The 25,762-nt window shown below is 53.5% G+C and overlaps 1 protein-coding gene across 1 annotated transcript in view; it reads left to right on the top strand.

Moving 5' to 3' along the window:
* The first annotated feature begins 216 nt into the window (after positions 1–216).
* The window catches only part of PDLIM4 (PDZ and LIM domain 4), a 43,374-nt gene continuing 17,828 nt past the window's right edge, over positions 217–25,762 (top strand). The window contains exons 1-3 of the mRNA XM_066977239.1: positions 217–390; positions 13,044–13,195; positions 22,633–22,717. Coding sequence (XP_066833340.1) covers positions 298–390; positions 13,044–13,195; positions 22,633–22,717 — 330 coding nt within the window. The 5' untranslated portion in view covers positions 217–297. The remainder of the gene's footprint in view (positions 391–13,043; positions 13,196–22,632; positions 22,718–25,762) is intronic.

Raw genomic sequence — 25,762 nt, 5'->3', positions numbered from 1 at the left:
GGATGGAGGGGATGCAGGGGGGATGGAAGAGATGCAGGGGGCATGGAGGAGATGCAGGGGGCTTGGAGGCTCCCGGAGCCGCCCCGCTCCCCTCCGCCTCCCAGCCCCGGGCCCCCCGCCCGCCGCTCCCGCCCCGTCGGGGCCGGGCCCGCCCCCGCGGCCCGCCTCCCCCCCCCCCCCCCCCCCGCCCCGGCAGGGCCGTCCCGGGGCTGGGCGAAGCTTTAAGGGCTGCGGCGGCGGCACGGAGCGGAGCCGGAGCGCAGCGGCACGGAGTCCCCCCCCGGCGCCACCACCACCATGCCCCACTCGGTGGCCCTGCGCGGCCCCTCGCCATGGGGCTTCCGCCTGGTGGGCGGCAAGGACTTCAGCACGCCGCTCACCATCTCCAGGGTGAGCCGGGGTCCGCAGCCTCTCCCCCTGCCCTGGGGGTCGGGGGGCACCGGGGGCGCCGGGGGGCGCCGGGCGCGGAGCCGTCGGGGAGGCTCCGGGGGGCGCCGGGCGCGGGGCCGGGCGCGGAGCCGTCGGGGGGCTCCGGGCGCGGGGCTGTGCGCTGGGGGCTTCTTGTTTGGGCAGCTCGGCTTTGTGCTGGGGGGCCGGGGGAGCGCTGGGTGCTGGGTGGAAGGTGCGGGGCTGCTGCCGAGCCCCCCCCCCCCCCAGCCCCTCCCGCTGGGCTGCGGGGTCTCGGGGGCTCTGCTGGACGGGGGGGGGTCGGGCGGTTCGCAGGGCGGCTGCAGCCTTCGGTGCCCTCCTGACGCACAGAAGCCCTCTGCCATCTCTTCGTTCACCGGCCAAAGCCGTGACAGAAAGTGGAAAATATTTACCCTGAGCTGTAAAGAAAGCTGGGGAGGAAGGCACCTTTAAAAGGACCTGGGGCTGTGTTTGAGCCCAGCGGTGCCCGCTGCCCAGCTTCGAGGGGCTGCTTTTATTCCGGGCTGCCCCGCTCAGGTGGCCCGGCCAGGGTTGGTTTGTGGAGGGAAATTGGGGAAGATGGAACTGGGAAGGACTGGGGCACAGCCTGCCCCCGCTGCTCCTGGGGGCTCGGGCACCCAGCTGTGGCGTGGGTGCTCCTGGGGAGGTGGGCGCAGCAGCTCCCCGAACCCCCAGCCACGTGGGGTTTTATTGCAGCTGAGCACAGACCTTGGGTGTCTGTACGAGCCTTCCGCTGTGAAAAGGAACATCTGAGTTTAGAGGAGGGAGCCTGCTCGACTGTTGCTTTGAAAAAGTTTGGCTTAACGTTAAGCAAGGGGGAAAAAAAAAAGTCTGCTTTTGCATGGGCCCAAAGTGGGTTCAGCAAACCTGGGAGGTGTGAGGATAATGCCCCCCCCGTCCGGGCTTACTTTTGGCAGCGAGCAGCAGCGCAGGGGCTGGGGTTGCTGAGCGTGGCACTCCCTTAGCCCAGGCCTGTTGTAACCCCGCTTCCAGGGAGGCGAGGGGCGATGCTCCGAGAGCGGCTCCCTGCCGCTGCTGGGGGCTGCCGACACCCGGCTCTGCTCCCACCACACGGAGATGGTGCTGGCTTCAGAAATAACACCTAAAGGGGCAGAATGAAGAAGGCTGGGGGGTGGGCAGCCTTGGGGGGGGGGGGCTCTGGGAGCTGGGCTGTGCTGAGATGTGGCTGGGAGCAGGTGTGCTGCGTGCCCCCTTCGATTATGGAAGTTCATGGGGAGGCGATTAGTTGAGCTGATGAAGCAGGAGCTGGGGGAGCAGCTCTGCCCATCCCAAGGCTGGTGCAGCCCCCGGACCCCCAGCCCAGCGGCGGGGAGGAGGGGAAGATCCGCAGGGCCGGAGACAAAAGCGTGGGAGGGAGCCTCTCTGCAGGCTGATTGTCGAGGCTTTTGGCTGACGTCTGCCTGGTTCAAAGTGCTTTTTTATTTATTTTGTATTAAAATGTCATTAAATTACAAACAGATACTCTAAAAAGCAGCGATCCTAGTGGGAGGAGGGAGCAGACTCCGGGGCTCCCACCTCCAGCTGCGAGCCCCAGCTGCTGACACGGGCCAGGGCTGGTGGCTGTGGGGCTGGGGTGGCTGCACCCCCTCCTGTGCCCTTGTGGGGCTGGGGATGATGTGGGGCACGAGGCTGGGGCTGCTCAGCAAGCCTCCTGTGTGTGTGGGACCGGCTGATGCCGGCGGCTCGTGGGTTGCAGCTTGGGACGTGAGACATCTGAAAGCCACCCACATCTCCAGCTCTCGATGCCAAAGGCTGTCTGTCTCTTTGTAACCCTGCTTCCAGTCACTTGTAAAACATGAATTCATCTGCGTGGGGTTTGAGAAAAATATCCTCAGTCACCAATAGGTTGGTTTTGTCTAGTCCTTGCAAGGCTGCTACAGGAAACAATTTCTCTCCCAACCTGACAGCTCCCTGGCAGTAAAGGATCGCGCTGTTTGGAGCCGCTTGCTGCCTGCCTGGAGAACCCTCCCAGGGCGCAGCTGCTTCTCCCGAACCTACCTGCGTGCTGTCACTTCACCCAGAGCAATCTTAAATGTTGCATTGGTGGGACCCGACCCCAAAGAGGGGCCGTAGGAGGGGTGATAGAGATGCAGCCGGAGCTGGCTGTGCGGTGCTGGAGCAGGAGGCACCGCTCTGGTGCCCGGGCTGCCAGCTCCGGGGCGGGACGAAAAGCCAAGCCTGTGGCAATATCTGCAGAGGACAAACCTGGAAAAATATGGATTTGGCAGCAAGAAAAACAATGACCTCAAACAGTGCTGCTTTGGAATAGGACTTGAATGACTTACCAGGACTCGCTTTTACCCTTTCGCTCCCTGCGAAGTCCTGCGTTTGCACAGGTGCAGCTCATGGTGGTGAGCCCCGTCGCTTGCAGCTGTTTCAAATATGCTCATGAAGTCAAGAAATGATTTATTTGTCTTGAAAGCAGGTCTCATCCCTCTGTGGTTTGATAAATCTTAAATGACAAGTGGCAAAGGTCTGATTGCTCGAGTCACTGAGAACAGCTGATGCTGAGGCCATGGCTCGAGCTGGAGTGTGAAGTGTTAAAGTCTTTAAAATGAAATCTTGGGTGTTAAAGATAAGGAAATGCAAATACAGATGGCTGTGCTTAGGGCATCTGTCTCATGTGGCCACTTAAAAAGCTAGCTGTGCTAGCTGTTTCTTTTTTTCCCGGTTTCTTCCCCCGTTTTCTTGGGGACCACAGTGAGCAGGGCTGGAGGTGGTGGGGCTGCCCTGTGGGGAGCCTGGGGGGGGGCTGCAGCCCGGGGCTCTGTGCTGGGGAGGGAGCCTGACTTGCTTTGTCCCTGTGGTTACAGCAAGTTAAAGCCGGGTGTTGTTCATCATGTAATGAGAGGTTCCTCCTTCTAGTGATATTTATAGGGTGGGGGAATGACCCGAAGCACCTGGCCAAGGCCAGCTCTAAGGACTTGACAGAAAGTGGCTGTAGGACATTATTAATTTTCTGGTAGCTGACAGCTGCTTTTCCTTGGAGGCTAACAACCGGACACTGTCTGTGCTTGTGGCACGGGGGCTTTCTGCCGCTTTCACGCAGGTAGCCACAACGCTCCCTTTCACCCGCGAGCACACCCGGCAGCAGAAGTGGAATAACTTACTCAGCTGCTTTCAGTGCTGTGCCTGTAACCACATCAGTAACTGCCGTGGTTCCGTGTGGGATTGCCGTTGATCTACCCCTTGCCTAGGATTAAAAGATAATCAGTCATTAGTGTAACTGGAGTAGCTGAATGTATTAATCGCCTGAACTCACTTGTCGAGCTCTCAGAGCAGCCAGCGTCATGCCCTGCCCAGCTCTGCCAGAGTCAGTCCGAGCACTTGCTGCTTTTGGTCAGAATTACTTGGCGAAGCAGGCTGTTGACAAACGGGCTGAATCCAGTATTGGAAACAAAAAGTAGTTTTTGAACACAGCTTTTCCTTTATCTGCTGGCTCCAACACCAGATTACCTGCTGGTCCGTAGCAGAGCAGCAAGAAATGTGTTTGTCAGCGTTGGCTTGGAGCTGGAACAAGAAATAATCGGTCTGCAGTCCATTACCCGAGTAGTGTGGTGTGCTGAGCTCAGGTTGACTCTCAAGTTTAAGCAGCTTTTATGTTTGAGCAAATACTTGTACCATGAAAGGCTGGGATACGCAGAAGGAAATCTGCCGATGGAGGAATTCCAATAAACGTTGTTTTGTTCACTCCTCCGGGCTGCCTGCAGGTCCCCCGGTGCCATGCTGGGATCCTTACCACTTCCACACCAAATGCATGCACCCCGAGCCCTGGTTTATGTTACGGGGTGGCCCACAGGGTCCTGTTCCTGCATGCTTTGGGCTGGGGATGGCAGAGCCCAAACCTGAGGCTGGGCAGTGCTGGGCGCAGGGGGATGGTTTGGGTTAACCCCCTAAATCCCCACCCGATTGCGTGAATCCCAACAAGCTTGGCAGAGAAGGCAAGAACCAGAGATGTCAACAAAGGGAACAGGACTTTTTCCTTTGCTTTTCTGCTAGGCCATAAGGTTGTTGCCTTTGGTTTTATATGCAAATTTTATGTACTTGATTGTTTATTAAATGGAAGCGGTCCACTTCGTTAACAGTCCCAAATGGACTGGAATAACTGCTCTGTGCTGATAAAAATCATAAAGCTAGAGACACGGCTGATTTCCGCTGGCCGTTGGTATTTCTATTGTCTGTATAGAAGAACTAAGAGATCTTAGCTGTTTCTCTTTGTTGCATATTATTGTTGTAACGTAATGATTCAAGTGGGGTGATGTTTTTAAGTGGCAGGAACTAGTTGTGCTTGTCGTTTTGTTTTCATTAGTCTCCCAGTGCTTGTTTGGTGCAAGGTCTCAAATGAGAAATCTGTGCTGTTACACTTCAAGCTGTAGTGGTACTTAACAGTTAATTTAATAAAGATAAGGGCTAAAAGAAATATTTTACAAATATGTTTGCTGCTGAATGTATTCCATCACCGAGGCTTTATTTAATAACTGAAAGTAAAGTAAATGCTTGTGCTGGTTCAGGAGACAGTAATGGGAGAATAGGCTGGAATGAAAGCCTAATGCTAATTACCCTAATCAAGCACGCCGATAATCCCGAGTGGGAAACCGGGCGGAAAGAATGATTCACGCAGGTCCATTCATACGAGGTCTGACCTTGGTGCGAGTTTAGCAAAATAAACCCAGCACACCCTTGAAAACACTCTGGCCGCTGCCAGGTGGAGCAAAGCCGAAAGTGCTCGGTGTAACTGGGGTGTTCAGCTTTTTGTTGTTGCTGTTAGAAAACTGACATCACCTTCATTGTGCAGATTGAAAGATTGCCTGTTGGGACAGGTAGGCAGAGTTGGAGTTACTTTGGAAAAACGTCTGGGTGTATCTCGCTTGATACGAGGATAAAACAGAATAAAGGTGTGCATCAAGGCTTAGTAAAACGCTCCTGCTGGTGTGGGAAGCATGCAAGGAAAATATATGGAATGCTTCTTTTTATTTTTTTGTTGCTTTAAAGTTTAACAGGTGGTGATACATATAGGTGGCCCTGCTGGGGGTAGATCAGTCCTTTAATTTTAACACAAATATGTCATTATGGGTTATGCGGAGTTAGTGAAGTCTATTACAACTCGTTTTTTCTGGTAGCTTGGGGAAAAATGCATGTTACAAGTCTGCAGGTGTTACGTAGTGAATCTTTGGAGGTGTGGATCCTTTTAAATGTAATATTTGAACTTAAATCGTTTGACTTCAGAGTTCTTAAAATGCATTGGCTGCTGGCTCTTAGATACCCAAACACTTAGTGAAATTATTTTTGTTCTAAGCCACCTGTGACCACAGGTGCTGGAGTGTGAAAGAAAACAGCGGATCTCTCAAGATCTAGTGGAGCTGATAAAACAGCTAAAACAAACATGTTAACAGAACACACTCCACTTGATTTGTTGTCAGTGCGGAGCTGCTGGATGTGTACTGAAGCAAGACACTAATATATGTAGTGAAAGCTTGTTAATGTAATGGGTTTGTACACTGCCATTAACACCACGCTTGCAGTAAGCCCTGGCAGATAAGGGTTGGGAATGTTTGGTTTCAGCTTCTCATCTTGCTTGAGGTTTCTGTGCAAGTACCAGATTCACGGGGTTACTTGGAGCAATTGCAAAAATGCAGAGCCACAGCGTGTCGTTGGAGTGGTTTTTACAGCCAGCAGAGACCAGGAAAAAAGAAACAAACTTTCTCACCATATAGAATGTATCTCTATTTAAAAAAAAAAAAATGCTGTGCAAGAGCATTTCAGCCAATAAATCTTCCAAATGTCATAAAGATGCCTTCAAAGCCCGTACCACACTCAATCTTTCTTGTCAACCAGAGCAGCAGAAACTTGCAGCTCAAATTCACACCCATTAAACCTTAAGTACTTCTACAGAAACATGTCTCGTGGACTAATAGCAGAGTACGTGCAAATGACATTTTACAGTACAAGAAGCTTCAGAAAAGCAGAATACAGCTGATTAAATAAGATTATTTTAAATAATTATTCCTAATTATCAGTAACGGGCAGTGCACGGCTGGAAGAGAAACAGCCTGGAAGAACTAAATCCTGTGTGGTTCGCTAACAGGCACCTTGGACTCGATGCTCTGCTGGAAGGTTACCGTGCCCTGAGCCTGGATGCTGTCATCCACCGTAAGCCAAAGCCACGGACGTTTCCCAGAAGCCTTTAGCACATGTAAAGCTTCCAGCACAAAAGGCCAAACCCTGCGAAATATCTACTGTGCACAAATAAACCAGGAGAAGGCAGTGGCACGGGGCCCAGCGGCAGCAGGGTGCATGATGTGACCGCCTCCTTGCTTCACAGGGACCAAGCTGCAGGTTTGGTGCCTGCCTGAATTCAGACTGCTTGTGGTGAGCTTCTGCTTGACAGCACCTCTGCCGCTCTCCTTTTGGTCATAAAGAAAATATCTGCCAGGAAGGTGGATTGAGAGAGCCCCTGCTTTAAAGGGAGCGCTGCGAGCACCCAGGGGCTCTCCGGAGCTGCTCCAGGCAGCCCCTGTGGCAGTCCCAGAGGTGGGCTGGGGGGCATAGAGGGGTTCACAGCGGGGCTGGCCACAGACCCTCTAATGGAAACGAGCTGCCGACCGTGATAAAGGCATCTCTGCTGGATCAGTGTGTGCCAAATGGTGGCTGTGGTGCAGCTCCTGGAGGACCTCGGAGCTGCTCCGGGCTGACCCGCGTCGCAGGGCGTGCTGTCCCCCTGGGAGCATGGGGTGACCCTAAGCGTGGCAGAACCCGGGGGGGTGGTGGGCTGGTGCTGGGTGTAGCAGAGCAGCTCATCCCCAGCTTCTCCCCCCAGGAGGGAGGAGAGGGGCGGCAGCGTGGTGGGGCTGAGCAAGGGGGGCTTCCTGCAGAGTCAGCCCCCTCCCACGGCTGAGCGACCTGTGTCTTCCTCGGCTGGCTCTCTGAGATTTCCACTTGGGCTAGGTGGCTCAATTTATCTTGTTCAATTTATGTTTCCTTGATTCTCATCCTCAACCCCGTAGAGATCTCAGCCCTTGAGCTGGATTAGGACCTAAGCTACAAATCTGATTCTAAATTTGGATGCGGATCCATCAGCGCTTGGACTAGAAAGGGGTTTTGAGCGTTTTGCCCTTCGTAATGCTTGTACTCTGCTTCTTTCCCTTTTATGCTCTTAAACGTCTTCCTTCTTATTTCTTCAGGAGTTAAATGAACTCACATTATGTAAACAGTGCTCCTCGCTTGCTGTGGTGTGCAGCATGCCCAAGCAAAATCAAGATATGCTGGTCTCCTGCACTTTTCTAACTGCTTATATAAATGGATTGGCAAGGAAAGTATATTAGTTCAAAGAACAATGCTTTGAAAAGCTGAAGAGAATCCCTGGAAGGAGCGGTTAAAAGATTTGGGGAATTTATCTTCATTAGCTTGCCACTTAACTCTTGGTCCTTCCTGTTTTAAAAGATATTGCTACCGTAAGAGCATCAGCTGCCTTGTGGTGTGCTTCCTGACGGCAGGACAAGCGCGCTTTGTTGAAAAGCTGAGAACTTTGTCACACTATCTTGAAAGCCTCTCAGAGGCTTTAATCAGGCCCTTTTGATCACGCTTGCAGAACAGAAAATTTCCCCTGACTTGCCTGTAACAAACTGCTATTGATTTGGTTACCCAGTTATGTGGTCTGTGTAGGTTTGTGCAGAATTGTGCCCTTTAACCCATTAAATTCTGTGAAGATGGTTCCAGTAGTGGATGGGATGAGCTGTTCTGCTACAGTAGCACTCTTACTGTGTTAATCTGTTAATATAATTACTTAATACAACAAATTAAGCTTTTGCTGAAACATTCATTGCTTCAGCTTGTGGTACCGGCCAGTTCTAGAGCTCCCTTGAACAAAAGTGCTTTCGCACAGCGCTGCGTGTGCCCTTCCCCTCCGTGCCCAGCACCACCCCGTCCCCAGTGCCCCGTGGAGCTGGCGGTGCTGTACCCACAGCGCCACTGGGGGTTCACCCCCGGAGGTTTGCTCTGCCCTGACTGCTCCTACAGGCCTGGCAGGCGCCTGGCGTTGGTCGACGGGAGGGAAAGAATAATGCTGTGTGTGTTTCAAGAGTAAACTCCTCTTAGTGCAAATAATCTCGCTTACTAAATGAGATTGCGCAGCTTCCAACACCGACTGGCTTAATACAACAGTTGCCTTGGCGTGCATTATTTTGTTGGCCTGGAGTCAGATGCTAGCACTCAGTAAATCAGCACGAGGCCCCAGCGGCCAGATAAGATAGCCACTGTTGGGTTTGGGGCTTTTCCCAGACCTGCTCCAGAGCATCCCCCTGGCTGGGGGAGAGGGCGGTTGGTTTTTCTGAGCGTGGCTTGGCCTGGCGATACCTCCCACAGCCGGCGCTGTTGGGCGCGGTGCAGACTGCCCCGGAGAGGCAGCATCCTCCAGCCCGATGGCACTGTGGTGGTCTCCAGGGCATCTCCAGCAGCACCACGCTGGTCTTGTGCAGCTTCGCCCAGCTCTGCATCAGCTGGCATTGGATTAACGGCAGCGGGAAGCACAGGATAATGATAATTAGCAGCCTAATTTAACCGGTAGCTGGTGTTCACCTCAGTGTGAGGGTCACTGCCATGGCCCGTGTCGGGGTCATCGCTGGTATGGCTGTGCGAGCTCACTGGGCTTCCGAATGGGGCTGGATTCTCGCTAGCTGGGGAAAGAAGAACTTCTGGGTAGCTTTATTAAAAATATTTAAAGGTTTTTGCTTTGGGTGTGCTTCTGCCATACACTTGACTGCTCTGAATGAGTATTGAGGCTGCAGTCGGCCCAAGGCATGGGCAGAGCTCTCTGGGCTGCTGAGTGGCCTCGTGCCTGCAGGGCTGTGGCCGTGGGGTCTGCACAGTACAGCTGGGGTGTGTGAGACAGTGTTTGATGTATTTATCCTGCCCTGATTCCAAATAAATCCACTATAAGACATTTTTATGGTTGTCCAAAAAAAAAAAACCAAGTTAAAAATCCTGGGCTTTGGCACGTCTTTTTCCTTGGGCTGTAGAAGACAAAGGCTGTCCTCGCAGCCTGGCTGGAGCAGGAGCACGCGAACAGCCCCGATCCTTCCAGCACGGGCAAGCTGGGGCAGGGCGCGGGCGGCACCACGGGACGCGGCCGCACGCCTCCGGTGGGTGCTGTGCGCCCCGGGGGAGCTGCGGCTCTTGGTTTGGGGAGCCCGGCAAGGGCAGCACGGGGAGAGGGGCCGCAGCTTGTCCTGGCTTCGGGGATGCTGCTTACACCAGCCCAAATCACATGCCCTTCGTCTTGTCTCAATCTGTGCCCATTTAGCCTTAATCCCGCAATGGTTTGTTCTCTGCAGCGAAGAACAAAGAGGCCTCACTGCTGTCTTTGTAACCCTCCCTATTCAGTACCCGCTCCTTTGATGGAGGGCCCTTGTGAGAACACAGCTCCGGTGACTCGGTGCAGGGATTTTAACTTCACAATATATCCAGTTACTCTCAAATTTGTGCACACCTCATTCATGTCATGCATACCGTGGTTACAGCAGACCGTAGCCCTCTCTGAGCAGAGGCATGAATGGGCGCCTCTGTTAAAAGCTCTGCGCCGAGGCCTCTCGTTGCTACTGGCCTTTAATTTCACTGCCCCGTGGAGATGTTACATCCACGTGCAGCACACCCGGTTGTAACCTGCGTCGCTTGGCCAGAGCCTCAGTGCGCACAGCCCTAGGTTTGTCACTAGTACAACTACAAAAAACTAATTTGTTCACGAGGGTGGATTCTCAGCAGCAGGTTTTCCTCTGGAAAAGTGGCTGTTAAGAACCTGGAGCATTCGGGTTTGAGCCGACCGCTGCTGATGTGGGTGCTGGCTGCTAGCAGCTGGCCGGGGGGGGCTTGACCCAGCCCCCCAGATCCCTCCTGCTCCCTCCTCGTTTATTTGTTCACTTCCACGTGGTAATAGAGGGTCACCCTACCTGGGTGCTTGACTCCAAGCATATGTTCTCCTACAAAGATTAAATTTAACATTGTCTCCTTGTCCTTCTGGAGATCCTGGCTTTGGGGAAGGCTCTCCGTGTGGATCCCCGTGGGGAGGAGCAGGTAGGGCAATGCCCAGGGCTTGATCCTGTGTTCAGGTGCAGTGCAGCGGCCCAAAGCCTGAAGGGTTTGCCTGTGGCTTCTTTGGTGGCAACGGCTTCGCACAGCTGGAAGTTGGGGGAGCTTGGCTTGAAGCACTTTAAAGGCTATTTGCCAACAAATACGAGCGCTGGACCTGACACACGTTGTTACAGCGATTCCCAAGCTGCTATGACACTGATGCTGTATCTCAAACTAATGAGTTCTTGGAGCTCAGCTCCATTTCAAGCCCTCAGTCATCTACATGGATATCATAAAATGCTAATATGAAGATGCTGCCAAAATAACTTGAAATAAACCAGAAACTAAAAATAGGAAACAGCTAAGAGCCCCATTTATGAACAGCTTATTCTCCAAGGAAGCTGCAATGTGGTTAAGATCAGTGCAAGGGGAAAAATCCTTCAGACATCCAGACAGCATTGAACAGACAGGAACAAAACGCAGCTGTATCGGGTCAGACTGAAGGGCTCAGAGTCCAAAAGCCTGCTGGCAGCGGTGGCTGAGTGGTGGACACCAAGGGAAACGTGTGACAACGTGCGAGTGCATGGAGGTGCTTCCTTGGAGGAACTGCCTAAGCTGCTGGGTGGCTTTCAGGTAGGTCTGGCAGCTTCTGTGGCTGCAGAAGGAGCCTTAATATTGGGTGAATATCGTGTTTTCTTACCCAGGTTCAAAAAAAACAACGGGACAAATTAATTCCAGGAAAAAAAAATAAATCTCTCCGGGGTTAAAATGCCCTGTGTCAGAGCTTTGCAGCTAATATGGGCTGTGTTAAGAAATACCTCCTATTGTTTGCTCTGGGCTGAGTCATAGGGGAGCCAGGATGGGGAAGGAGGTAGCCAGGCAGGTTTTTTTAGAGCAAAAGAGCTGGCTGGAGCTATTGAAGAGCGAGTGGTAAATGTTGATTTGCTCTGACAACGCAACAAAAGGCTTAATTCAGGCTGTCAGTCCTGCTTAGATGCAGAAAGTGATTTGGAGCTCTTCGAACACCTCCAGGTCTGTGTCTCGGTGGCACCTGGAGCTGTGGTGGCGGGGGGAGCCCTGCTGCAGGGGCGGTGCGTGCCGGGCTGCCTGCTGGCCTGGGGGTGCACAGGGCTTTGGGCGGTGTGACGGCTAAACCCTCCGCAAATTCCCTCTGAAAATAAGAGCTTTAAAAAGCAAACAGAAAGAAAAAGGTGAAAGCAGACGTGTGCGTGCCTTCTTTAAGAGGCTGCTTATTTAGTGCTAGCCTGCGGTCATCGCAGGGGCTCGGTGGCACCACGACGCGGGGGGCCGGTGCCCAGCAGCTAACCAGGCAGCTGGAGGTGGGTTACCCTGGGCACCGAGGGGAGGATGGAGCAGCGATTCTGTTTTCTGACTCTTGTGTTTTATCCTGAAACCAAACTTGGTGAAAATGGGACTTCTACCGGCTGACCCTGCCAGGAGGCAGCCTCCGGCCTCGGCAGCCTCTGGCCTGGGGGCAGGCAGCCTCCCTCTGGTCCTCAGCACGCCTCTGGACGCGGTGAGGCACAGAGCCATCACCTGAGACAGGACAGCACTGGTGTAAATCAAGGCCGAAAAGGAATCGAGGCACTGTTACGCTAAATACAGCTAGGTATGGGGGGCAGAAAGCCACTCCGTGCTTTGGGCCACGTGTTGGGTTAGCAGAGTGGTAACAGATGCTCTGGGTGCCCGAGGAGGAAATTGAAGGACAAACGTGTAGTTATTAAGAGCTTAAATGGGCGTGTTTACCTGTCCCGTCTGTGTTGTATCACTTTATCGTACTGCAAAAATTAAAAACATATTTGGGCTGATGTAATCGAAAGGGCAATTTCTCAATTTTTTTATAGGCTGTAGGTTTGGCCTTACGTCTGACCACAAATGGTACCTGGACATGTCATTAGTTCCTCAGGAAAGACGTTAAGTTTTATAAGGCTTTGGCATTCCTACAAAAAACAGTAGGAAAGGGTTGTGGATGCTTGATGAGCTGCGGTATGTTCCGTGCAGAGCTGCAGAGAGACAAGTTATTTGAATGATGGTCAGGAAAAACTGATGTCAAATGTAACATCTCCCCAGGAAGCAATTAGGGTGACTGCTCTCATCTCTAAATTACATATTTATGCAAAGTAGAGGGTTTCACGTACTCCTCAGGGACTGATTCTCACAGCATGTTTTAGGGCCTGCAAGCTAAAGGAGCTTTCCTTAAAGAGGGAGTTGTATTGTTTGAATAAAGAGATCTGTTCGAATAAAGACGTCGGATCTGAAGAGGGGACCTGATCACGTACTGAGGCTGGCAGAAAGCTCATGCACCGAGAGCCAGCACCTGATGGCATTGCATCCCTGACCCTCAAAGGTGCAGGGATGGCCCTGGCTGTGTCCCAGCTCTGGTAGCTGCTGTTGGTGGAGGCAAAATGTGTGGGTCTCCAGAGATAACTGTTGTTTCAACCTGCTTGTTTCAATGGGTCTCTTTAAAGTGAGCATTCTTTTAAGTAACCCTTCTGTGTTCTCCCGCCTAGATTAACCCTGGAAGTAAAGCAGCCCTGGCAAACCTGTGCCCAGGAGACATTATTCTGGCAATTAACGGGGAGAGCACGGAAACCATGACGCACCTGGAAGCACAAAACAAGATCAAGGCGTGCATGGACCAGCTGCTGCTCTCCGTGAACAGGTAGGTGCCGCACGCCGCTGGCTCAGGCTGCAGGTGCCGTGTCCGTGTTGCTGAGAAACGCCTCTGTGGGCATTTCTGTGCAGCCTGCTTCCCGTCCTGCTCCCTGTCCCTGCTCCACAGTATGACTGCTCCTGGCCGGGGAGGCTGGAGGAGAAGTCCCAGTGCCGCTCGTGGTGCAGCGTGCCCCGCGATGCTGCGCTCCCCGTGCCCTTCCAACGAGGGCGGCCGCCGCTGCTCTGGCAGCGGTTTCTGCCTGTGCCCCTTCAGAGAGGGAGATGCGGGAACAAGGCAGCCTTGGGGCTTTGGTTTCTTACGTGCTCTGTATCAGCTTTGCCTGACACTTCTCCAGAAGGCTTGCAGCTGGCCCCGGAGCAGGCGTGCCGTTAGATCCAGTTCTTGATGCATCCCAGCAGCCTGTGTGGTTGTTCTGTGGTTTTTAGAAACAGTGAGACAAACTATTTCTGAAAGAACACTGGTACAATACATGGGCCCGGGTCACTTACACGTGTCTGGGTTCTCATTTGCACCTTGCAAGGCTCCTGCAGGCTGAACTGGGTCGAACCCTTCAAGGCAGTGGAGCTCCTGTTCGATTGACTCCCACCTATCAATTTCCAAAGTGTCTGTTGAATTAATACACCTTTGAAGGTGCTGCCAAATACATGTGAGTTCTTTGTTTACTTCTTTTACTATTTCAAGGCAAACTGAAGGTTTGTTTCTTTTGCTTTCCATTGGAATTAATCTTTTAGCTAAAGACTTTGAGTGCAGGCCACAAATGATCTAGTCCTACTGAGTGCTCCTTATAAGGCTACCACGGGACTGTTATCTCCAGTAGATTTAAATAAGTTTGTACTAATTGTCCACTTCAGATTAAAAAGGCATTTCCTGCTATAAAGAGCTGTCACTTGCTGTTTATACTTCTTTTAGGAAATATGCAGTTTCTGACTGGAAGCCTGGTCCCGGCCCATGGTTGCAGCAGCCCTGCTCAGAGCAGGGAGCGCTGCCCTGGATGGGAAACCTGGTTTTGTTCTGGGGTTTCACGAAACAGGGTCTGCAATGCCTGGCTGCAGCAGGGGCTGCTGAGCTCAGCCTGTACCATGCAGGTTACGTGGTTGCTTCTTTGGGGAAGAAAGGGGAGGGAAAAAATAAAACAGAAAACCCTTCACGTGGGTAGAACTTCACATAGCCAAGGAGGATTGTCCTGCCTTCTATCAGGCGAAGTTTTTGGGAGGCTGGACCACCTATTTACACCCAGCAGGGCTACCTGGAGCAGGACAAGGATTCCCTCCCAGCCCCGCTCTCCCAGTGCTGGTGGAGCTTTCTGTGGGCTGTCTGAAAGCACGAGAGAAGTGGAAACACTCGTGTGGCAGGAGGATTTGGTGGTTCAACAATGGGACATCTTTTGTCAGGAGTTAGAATGCAGTTTTGCTGAAAACAGCTTTCACCTGAAGTCTGGCAGCATTGTGTTCTTGTGTGTGGGTTCCTACTACCTGAATTTATAAGCTGAAGTCCAATTCTTTCACCCCATTTTAGCCACCAGTATCAACTGGCGTCTGTCTGACTGAGATCGAGCCGCAGGTGTTCCTTTTTTTGCCCTGAACATTGACATACTTTCACATCTGTAGATTGCCTAGTGTCCTCTTGTAATGGTGCAGTTACTCAGTTACACGTTTATATTTGGAAGATAAAACTTAGATGAATAGTGAATGGGAACTTTGTCATCACGGCAGCTTGAAGACTTCTTTCCATGCGTTCAGCCAGATGTGAGGCTGTGCCAGCGACTGCCATCCAGCACCGCAGGGAAGCTAGTGCCCAACAGAGCGGTTCAAATAGTCCTGGGACGTGCCTGGGATCGGAAACTGCTTTGTCCGTGCCTAGAACAGGACACTGCCAGAGATGACTCAAGTACCTTAATGAAATCATCACCTTTTCCATGGAGACTTTTTAATCTGTAACCTGAAGGCAGTGTTGCTGACCCCACTTTATGGCTGAAGAGCGGAGCAGGAGGAAGGCGTCTCGCCCGGGATCTGGGGCAGGCTTTGGAAGTCATCCACTAAGGGCAGGCAGTGGCAGGTTGTTAAAACCAGAGCTGGAGCTGTTATGGCATCCAGCTGTCTGCTGATGGGCTTGATGGCATTGCCATCTTGAGACGAGATAATTTAGTGGCTTCTGACCTTTATACATGTAGGCATGCTAAGAGAAAGAGATGGCTTTGTTTTCTGTTATGCTGTGCTGACACTGCAGTGGTTCAGGAGTGGTTTCAGGTGCTCTTGAGTCCTGCCTGCTGCAGTTCATCCATATCCTAGAAAGTAAGGAGATGGCTTGTTCTCATGTCAAAGCCTTGGGTCCCAGTCTCTGCCCCTTTAGCGATTGCTGGCGGGGTTATTTGGTGGCTTTGCCCATCAGAAGAGTCACGCTGACAGCAGGAAGCGGGCGGTACGGGCACAGCCCTGCTGTCCCCCAGTCCTGCTGCGTAGAGCGGTGCTCAGCTCATGCTGGTGGTGCTGGGATCGTGGCAGCAATGGTGGCAGTGTGCTCGGTGCCAGCAGTATCTGTGAGACTGGCTCCCGTTGTCCCAGCAGAGGTTCCCATCCCAGCCGCAGTGCAGAGGGACGATGTCCAGCCTGGTGCCTGCTGCTCCAGAGCAAAGGGTTGCCTTTTTAAAGCCACAAGACCGATGCACACAGCACCTGGGGACGATGAGGAATGGCTGTGTGTGGGGTTTGGCTTTGGGAACAAGACCTTACAGCTGGTGCAGTTACGTGGTTCTTCAGAAAGCAAGCACCTTGCCGGGCCTTGAGAGCTTTCTGCATCTCCTTAGCGTGGCCTTGCTCTTGGTAGGAAAAAATGAATAGCTTGTTTTCTCTGCAGTGAGAAAAGCAGCTCCAGTGACACGTTATTAGCTCTATTTTTAGTCTGGCCAAGCAGAGTGCTCGGTGACATGGCTCTTGGACTTCTCCCCTGTCTCCCGAGTGACCTCCTGAATCCAGATGCCTGTGCCCAGCCGTTAGTCAGCGCGGGAAGCGCGTCCAGCAAAGCCTCGGGAGCACCTCTCGAGGAATGCCGTGGCCTCGTGTCTGGGGTGGCTGTGGGTGCCCAGCAGCTGTGTGTGCAGTACTGCTGGTCTCCTCCCGAGCCCTGCGGTGGGACCGTGCCCTGAGAGAGCCCTGTGTACGGAGGGACGGGTGGCTGCTTGCTCATCCCGAAGGATGCTTCCCAAGCAGCGCCCTTTCTGCATGCCCCCTTTGACAAAATCCCCAATGGAGTGATTAAAAAGGCAGTATAGTGTCTGAAGTATTTGAAATAACAAGCTCAGTGGTCTGTCTTTTACTAAATGCACACAAGACTGGGTGCTGAGTGCCTTGCCGAGCAAGGCTCCATCCCGCTCTGAGGGTGGGCAGGGGGCGAGGCGGTGAGCTGGGCGACGGGGGGCTCCCAGCTCCTGGTGCTCTCGGCGCTTCCTTCTGTGCCGTGCCCTTTCTCAGTGAACCCCTGACGTTGTGTTCCTGAGATGTATAACAAGATTGGGTTTGTTTTCAAATTGTTGAAAGTTCAAATTTAATTGAAAGTTGAGTAGGAAAGTCGGAGTGGGTGAAAACCATACAAGGAAAAAAGGAGCGAGTTGTTGGCTGTCTGACGGGGCAGGCCAACAGACCCGGGTGTCCCGACACCGACCGGACCCGCCGGGTTTTGGGTGCACTGGCAATGCAAAACGGCCCCTCGGATTTGGGAGATGCTGATTATATTTATCAGATTTGCCTGAAAAGGGCTTTCGGTGGGAAAACAAGTAACGAGGATGACTGGTGGTTTGTGCGTAGAACAAACCAGCAGTGCGTAAAGCTTTCCCGTGCGCTGCAGACAGCGTTCCCCTCCGTGCCTGGGAGGAAACAAGCGAGTGGGACGTCCGCAGCGATGTGGGCTGGCAGTAGTGAGGTGTGACTGTGTGGATGGGCTGCAAATAGACGCCTGCATCTGTCCGAAGTCTGTCATTAGAAACGTTGCCCTGGGTTTGGTTTTCTCTTGCCCAGCTGCATGGCAGTCTGCGCACGCAGCCAGAATGGAAGGAAGAAAACCGAGTGCTTCTGGTCAGACGCAAGCGTGTAATTTGCAGGCACCGTAATGGGAGCCAGGTGCTGGGAGCACCCCATCTGTGGCTGGGGCAGGCTGTGGGGCAGGACAGGGATCACAGGCTGGGCAGGGCAGCTGTGGCGGCTGCTCCGGCAGGAGCTGCTGGGTGGAAGCAGGATGGATCCGTGGTGCGGAGCGCGGCTGTGCTGGCAGGAGGGAACCGCGCTGTTCCCTGGGGCATCCAGCACCGCTGGGTGCCAGCTGCAGCGGGTGGCCGCTGGGGAGCAGGAGGAAGGTGTGCTTGTCTCTGTGGGATGTTCTGGTTTCAGGGGGCTGGTGGCGGACTCGGCTCCGTCACGACATGCAGCGAGCAGGGCGGTGACCGGCAGTGGGATCTGCCGGAGCTGTGTCCCCAAACAGGAAGCCTGCAGCCTCCCGGTCACCAAACCTGACCTTCAGCAGGCGTCTCCAAAGGAAGCACAGAAATGGGTGGCTTCCCACTGAGACGTGAGGTGAAGGAAAACCAGACAAGTGCTCAGAAACTCCGTCGGGGCTCAGGGCAGCTGCGTGCACCTGATCCTCCATTTAGTTCTGGGAGGCCGGGGGAGGCAGTGGCTGCAGGCATTGGCAGCAAAACTCGAAGCGCGGTAAAAACAGGCAGGGCCAGGCCCTCCTGTTCTCCAGACAGCAGCAAACGGCAGTCACCTCGGCTGTGAGGAGCTGCAAAAAAAAAAAAATAATAATTAACAAAATAATTGCAAGCTTGATAAATCACGTCTGGATCCTCTGCAGCAGCATATGTTCATATGAAGAAGTCGCTATTTAAAAATCAGCGTTCTTTCCCATAACCAACCTTTTCTCCTCCTGGAAGGCAGTTGGCACGCAGGCTAGCACATAACATGCTCTGCCCAGAGATAACCAGCACAGCAATGCGGCTCGTCCTGTTCTTACATCTTACGTTGGAGTTCTGTTAGCGCTCTTAAAGAAAGCCTCGCCAGCTCCTTCAGATCGGGCCGTGCCTCAAGTGAAAGCACGCGCAGAGCTGGTTTCAGAGCTGCTGAGGGCTGGGCACAGGGAGGACCTCGGGCGCCGGACAGGAGGCCTCGTGGCATCGCTGTTCCTGCTGACGCACGCGGCTGGCACCTCCTTGGCGGTGCTGCCCGGGCCTGCCGCTGCCCCCCCAGGGGAAGGGCGAGCCGGGAGGCGTGCGCCGGGCTTCTGCCCTCTGCCAGCCGGCGGTTTGCGGCGTTACGCTTCATCCTCCCAGAGGAGGAGGCCTCAAGCCCGCGTTGGGAACGTTTCCCTGCGTGCCCTGCAGCCGAGGGTCAGGGTTGCACAGGGGGACCCTCGGCACGGTGTCCGTGGGGCTGCCCCTCGTGCGCTGAAGGCGCTCCCGGCACCGCCGTGCCTTGTCCCAGCGCGAGGTGTGGGGGAAGCGCTGGCGCTGGGGAGGCTGAGCCGGGTGGGTCAGGATGTCCGCGCCCGCCTCAGCCCGGTCCTGCGTCGGCTTCGTGTCCCTCGGGTCCCCAGGCGAGGCGGCAGCGTCTGGCAGGGCAGAGCCAGCGGCAGGCGCCGGGCAGCTGAGAGAGAAGATCGGTGGCGTTAGGCATCCCCCGTGAGCTGTTACGTGCAGACATGTGGCATGCAGGGCTGGTGTTCAATCACAAAATCTGCGCGCTTGACTGGAGGCCAGGGATTTCGGAGTTTTAAATAATGTAAATGTGTGGACAACGATGATTGCGTGGTAAACTTTGTTCTTTCTTCCTCACTGAAATTGTCTCTAAGGTACACAAATGAAGAAATTCCACGTCAGGAAAGCATGCATGTTTATTCCTGCCCCGTGAATAGTGTGCTCGTATTCCTGTAATGTGCGGAGAGGATTTCACGTGTCTTGAGTCTGATATTTAAAAAATAATAACATTGCTGCCTCTTTTCTCAGTGCAATCCGTCGGAAGCCCTTTCTTTTGGTGATAATCCTGGGCTCCTGTGCCTGGGGCTGGGTGGGGGCTGCAGACCAGCACCAAGGGGCCTGGGGCTGTTGTGTGGGGCTGCAGCGCGGACGGACTGCGTGCACGCCTGCTCTTCTCCGAGACGGAGCTTCTCTGGAAGCTGCCTCCCTGCAGGAGGAAGCCCAGGGATGAATCTGCCGGGCACGTAGCCCCCGGAGCCCTGGAACTTCACGGAGCTGACTTTGAGCCTCCCCTGGCTCTGTGCACGTTTTTCTCGTGGCTGCGGCCGAGGCTGTGCGCGTCTGAGCCATGCAGTCGCGGCGCTGGGAGGTGGGAACCGTTACAGGGTGTGATGTGCTCTTACTGGAAACTTGAGAACAACTGAGTAAGTGAATCACAGCTTCCCCTCGGAGCTGTGCGAGGACTAACAGGGGAAAACCGGCAGCTTTCCAGCGCCCAGCTCCACAGGAACAGCTCGAGCCAAGGGGGACGAAGGGAGAAGCAGCACCACGGCCTCTCCTGCGTGTGTCCTGCGTGAGCTGGGTCCTCTGCGTGCAGCGGGGCTCACCCAGCACTAGCACCTTTGCTAGTATGTGCGAAGCCTCACCTCCTTGCAGAGCCAGTGGAAGCCCCGTGCAACGCTGCAGGGACTGATCCTGCACCATACGGCTACCACAGCAAGCCTCAGCATCCTGGGGAATCACGAGCATCCTCTGGGGCAGCTTTCCTGCTTCTTAGAAGGGTAACGGCCATGTGGGAAATAAAAATCACCTTTGCAGTCATGACCTTGAGGATGCACTGCGGTGGGAGGTGGGCAGTAACCTGAAGTCACTGCCCTGGGAGGGACTGAACAGATCGGGGTGAAATGCAGCGACATGCACACGTTGCAGAGGCGTGCAGCTGGTGCCCACTCACGCCTGTGCGCCCCATGAGAAGAGCGGGTGGCAGCATCCCGGGATGGGCTGGCGCTCCTCTGGGCACTGCTCACCCCTTTATAATGGAGCAAGTAGATACTCAGTAAGACGCAGGAGCTCTTGCAGCTTGAATGTAGCTCTGTAAACGTAGGGAAGGAGACTTGCAGATCGTTACCAGGTGAAAAAACACTTCGGTAAAATGTGCGAGCATATGCAAGTAATTTCTGGAAAATGATATTGAGTCTTTTTGAAAACAAATTGTGGGATAAAAGGTGTCTGCAACTTTCTTTATTTTCTTTCGTGTTGTCTTGTTAATGGGTCTGTTTCCCATGAAGCCCCATGTCTAAGGCCTAGCACTAACCTGGGTAAAGTTATTTTTCTTAGGATTGTTCTAGCAGCCATTAAGATAGAGCAGAGCATTGTTAATGCACAGTAATGATTTCCACATAGCTGACTTTAATCCGCTACAACACATCTGAAAACGCTTTTCCCGTCCTTGAGCCGTAAATTAAACAACTCGGAACATTTGAGCGCGGTGTCTGATCTCTCACCCATTACGCTGGAGAAGTGTGATTAGCTTTTGCTGTTGCCTAAACGCAGAGCTGTGACTGCTGCCAGCACGGGGTGCCTCGGGGTGGCCGTGGTGACCCCGAGGTCCCTGCTGTGCCCCCGTCCCAGGGCCCACAGGGGCCTCCCCCTGTGCTGGTCGTGCTGGGGATGCTGCCTCGGGTTAGCTCGTGTTCCCCTGGCAAAGAGGGGTCTCCTCCTCACCAAGCCTCAGAAGGTTTTCATTTCACTCTGGTAAGGCTGGCGATTTCCCCAGTCCCCTTCGCTTTGCAGGGAGTTTTCGAAAACGCCAAACAGAACCTAAACCGTGCCATATCAGTTTAATTTCAGAGCAGTTCAACTGGAAACTGCAGCCGAGGTCAGTCTGGGTTTGTTCCGGCCCTTGCTGGAAGCTGCACAGGGCTGCGTCTTGCTTACTGCGGCGTCTTGCTTACTCCAAAAACTTCTGGTCGCTCTAAAGGATTGTTGGTGAAGCCCTTGAGTTTAATCATTAAAAATGCTAACTACGAATGGTCTTCTGCATGCAAGCCTGCAGTCTGACCGTGCTGTCCTGAAGTGCACAGATGTGATGACTTTGGGAGCTGCCAGTTATCTGTGTCCCGGGACAGCCGCCGTGGCTTGTCGGGGTGCGGTGGGCTGGGAACCGCGGCGTGGAAGCGCCGGCAGCACCGCCGCCAGTGCCTTGGCTTAGCGCGGAGAGATCTTGCTGTTGCTTATCGCTCTTATCTCCTGGAAGCAAAGTTGCTTTATGAATCTCATTTCTTACTCGTTGGCAAATTGAAATCTTCGGGGATTTTTTTTTCTTTTAAGCTGTATTTGGCATGTGGTCTCCAGAGCTGCACAAACAGGAATGTCATAACCGCCCGCTTCTCGGCGGCAGTGCGAACAAACAGCAGGCTAGTTCAGTGCAAGGGGAAAAAGCACGGAAATTATAACCACGATTGCTGCCAATGCAATTAGGTATTCTCATTGTTCTGAGCCTCCAGATGAAATTCTTAACGTGGAAGCAATATACACAGCACTGGGTGATGGCAAAAATGGAGTCGGGGTTGTTGGGAACGCTGCCGTTCCTGGGAAGGTCAGCTTCCTCTGTCCCAGCAAACAGCAGTCTGAAAGAGCAATTTAGAAAGCAGGGTCCCAGCCTAAAATCAAATAACTGTAGTAGAGCGTTTATCAGAACCAGACATCTTTTTCTAACTGTGACAAAGAGCAAGCTCTTTGTTGAAAAAGCTGTGATGGTGGGGGCCCCGAATCTGTAAAGGCAGGGTTGCATGCTGACAGGTTTCGATACAGGATACTGGAGGTAAAACTTTGCATCAAAGATTGCGGGGTTAAAACTGCTCCTTGTTCTTCACACTTGGACTCTGCAGATAATTAAACCACAACTGAACACGGTGTGCAGCTGGGGCCAGAGTCCGAGGAGGGATGCTTGGCTGCAGCGGGTGATCCCAGGCTACGGGAACTAGAGCTGCTCTTTGCATTAAGAGGTGCGCAGGCTGTGAGGTTAAACACAGCGATCTGCTCCGTGTGTTGGGCGTCTGATCTCGCCCTTCATCCCCAGCGAGGGTGAGAAGCAGTACAGAACAGGAGCAGCCGGCTGGGGCGGCCCGGGGGAGCCGTGCCCGAGGCTCCCGGTGGGAAAGGGATCAGGGAAACCTCCTGGGAAGCCTCTGGGCAGTGACGACACCCTGGCTTGGCCTGGAAGGACTGAAGGTGCTTTTGTGAACGGAAATTGGGTTTTAGGGCCTCCTGTCTGCAGCACCTGGGTAGGAAGGGTCAAGACTATTCATACAGGGTCACACAACCTTCTTGCTAGAAGGCATTTCTATTAGTCCTGCTGTGTTCTAGCGTGTAGTTTCCGCCAGGTTGTGTGTATGTTTATGTCCTTGGATATTTTTATTTATTTAATTTTAAGCTGGGTTTGCTTTATGTCCCATTTCAGAGCTGAAGGGAAGACCTGGTCGCCCCCCGTGCTGGAAGATGGGAAGGCGCAAGCTTACCGGATCAACATCGAGCCCGAGCCACAGGTACGGGGCAGGAGCCGATGCTGAGTTTTCAAGTATTGCTCATGGTTTCTCTCTCGTTGTGAGCATTTTTTGGTGCTCACAAAGCCCCTGTGAGCAGGCGCTGTTGGCTTGGCTGCGCAGCTCTCTCCTGGAGCTGGGCTTTCCGAGCATCCCAGGGTCCCGAGGCCCCCAGCCCTCCCTCAGTTCACTCCAGGATGAATGAAGAAGCGGCCAGGGTGATGCTCCGAGGGGCGGTGTTTGCCTTGTTCCCTTCGAGGAGGAGCAAGGAAATGCACCGAGAGCAGGGAGGTGACCAAACGATGAGCTCGGCTGCTGGGAGGACGGGGCCAGGCTCTCCGAGCACCACCAAGAGCACATCGGTGCATTCACACCCCTGAATGCGTTGGCCGTCGCAGCCCTGTGACACATCCGTGGAATCTGTGAATATTTTGCATTCCCATGCAGTGAAAGCAGTCAGCAGATGGGGGTGAGGGCGTTTGCTCGTGCCACAGCGTGATGACCCGTGGGATGGCCGTGTCTGCCAGCCTGCCCCGGCTGCCACAGAGGGGACACCGCTTGTCCCTCTGCCCTGCTGGGTGATCTGTAGCCTTGGCGGGGAGTTCTGGCCGTGGTTGTTTCATTAATCAATTACGGCAATCTTTTTTTTTGACGGGGTTTTTTAATAGTCTTTGATGTGCCCAAAACCTTATGAATAATGTTAAATAAGGAACAAATGTGCAGCGGTTCCACTGCCAGATACAACATTTCTGAGGTTTAATGCAGATTGGATTTGATTCTTACTATTAATATATGTTACATGTGGATCTTTTTTTTAAAAATTAGTCAGTTGCATAGAGCATAATGAAGGGGGCAGTGATGGATTTCCCTGAATCCAGACCTACACTGGAAATGTCTAAATCTGGAGTAGTCGGTGGCTAACCAGACAGCTTTGTGGCAAGGTCCCAGAAGAGGTGTGGGAGGTAAAAAGCAGGTAAAGCGAGCACGTTCCTGCTCTTGCTCCTTCCTACAGCTGCAGCCAGGTGGGCAGCAGACCTGTTCCTATACCTCCTCGCTCGGTGTCCTCCCGGGTTCCTGGCCATTAGCTGTCCTCAGCCCTGTTTTTTTGCAGACATCCTCGGCCTTGCCTGATGCTAAGGGTGGTGGCAAGCCCCTTGCAGGAGCTGTCCTGTCCCTGGAGCAGAGCTGACAGCTGTGGCTGGAGCCCCCCCGGGACCTGCTGCGGTCCTGCGTGGCGCCAGTTCAGTCCCTGCAGCAACCTCGTTTGTTAGGTAGCAGGAAAGAAAAGGCTCGTTGTAAAGTAACGGCTTGGCTCCGAACGTGCAACCTTGAGGTGTGCTTCCTAGCATCTGGAAAAAAGCAGTCTGCTTTGAAACATGGGGAGGCGGGGGGGAAATCCTGCTGGAATTCTGCCCTCAATTTGCACGAATAGATCTGGGGTTATCTTTGAAAAGGTTTTAGATTTACCCCAAGCAGCCTTTCCAGTAGCGTGGAGCATTTGTTATTCTTCCCTCCAAGGGGAATCCAAGAATCAACTTTTCTGCTGTCCTGGGCAAAGATGTCTTCAAAGTCTTTTGACTTCTGGCTGGAGTTCCCCTGCTCTGAGACATGTGAACGTAGGCAGAGTGACTAAATTCATGTGATTTCTAGGAAAGCGTGTATCCCATAATCTCAGTTTATTGTCTAGGTTTATTACTGTGGAAGGTGTGAACCAGCTGATAAGCTCTTGTGCTCTTTGTCTTCAATTCTGTTGTGGTTTGTGAGCTGAGCTTTGTGGAAAACCCCTACTCCGACCAAGAATGTAATCAATCCTCCTTATTAAAACTTTGATTAATGCCATGACTGCAGGGAGTAATTGCCATTGGAATGGAAGAACTTGGAAACTGGGAGTGTTGCTTGCTCCCATTTAGCAGAAATGTGAATCATCTCAATGAACTAATACTTAACTGATAACCAAGGTATTTTTGTACTGCACGAGGCTTTCTTTAACAGTGAGAATCTGTAGAGAAAATGATGAATTTGGTGACGTTCACTGCGTCCTAACAGGGGCTGTGTGTTTGTCCTGCACCGACGTGTGCCGCCCAAGCTGCGCAGGGACATTCGGAGTAGTTTGTGCTCCCCAGGGAGCCGTGCCCTTGTCGTAGTTCCCATGGTGCTGGTGTGGCATCACTGTTACGTGGTGTGAGCACCTGCCCAGCTGTGAATCAGTCCTGGCCGCCCCATTTTAGCATCACAAGCAGCGCCCGAACCTCTCCATGGCCAGGGAGAGCACAGCACCGGTGCGTGGGATGGGATCGCTTCCTGAAAATCCCCGTCCTCGGCCGCCTGTGGTGTGAGCCGTCCAGTCAAAACACCGCCATGTGGTGCTAATAAAAGCGTGGGATGTTTGTTTTCTCGACCGGAGCCGTGCTGCTGGAAGTGACAGCTTTCTGGCCACGCTGGGCCGGGAGCGCGGGCTGCGAGGCAGAGCCGTGGCCGCGCTCCTTGCCGGTAGCTTCACGTGCCTGGGGTGAGAGGGATCGCAGCGAGTTCAGCTGGCAGCACACAGACGTGGCTGGGAGGGGACGTGTGTCCTCCCAGACCTGGGCACTCGGACGGAGCCAGCTGGCTTGGTTGGGGCTGGAGCCTGGCCTTCCTCTCGCCTGTCCGCAGCAGGCGGTTATCGCTGCGTCCTGTGGGATTGGTGCTGTGGTGCCACCATGCCTGTGTAATGTCACCGGTGTGGTTGTCACAGGATGGCTGGGGACATCGGTCGGTGCTCTTGGTCCCCGTCCTGCCCCCCGTGGGTCTCCCTCGCACCATGCCCAGCACTCGTGGCTGTCCCAGCCCGATGCGGGGCGGGCTCTGAGCAGTGAAGAGCAAGAGCCAGCCGTGCCGTAACGTGGGATAGTTGTGCAGGCAGCATGGGAAGGCTGTTCCTGCTCTTCACTTCATTTTTTTAATTATAACTTTTCCCCTATATTGTCTTATTTTGTGGTTGACTGTGAAAGCAGAACTGTGGCACGGAGGGATCATGAGCGCAGCCCCCAGGATACGGCCAGCTGGGGG

Source organism: Anser cygnoides, chromosome 14 (assembly GCF_040182565.1).
Source record: "Anser cygnoides isolate HZ-2024a breed goose chromosome 14, Taihu_goose_T2T_genome, whole genome shotgun sequence".
Lineage (NCBI taxonomy): Eukaryota > Metazoa > Chordata > Aves > Anseriformes > Anatidae > Anser > Anser cygnoides.
Note: the sequence above shows the minus strand (reverse complement) of the source record. Positions and strands in the feature narration are given on the sequence as shown.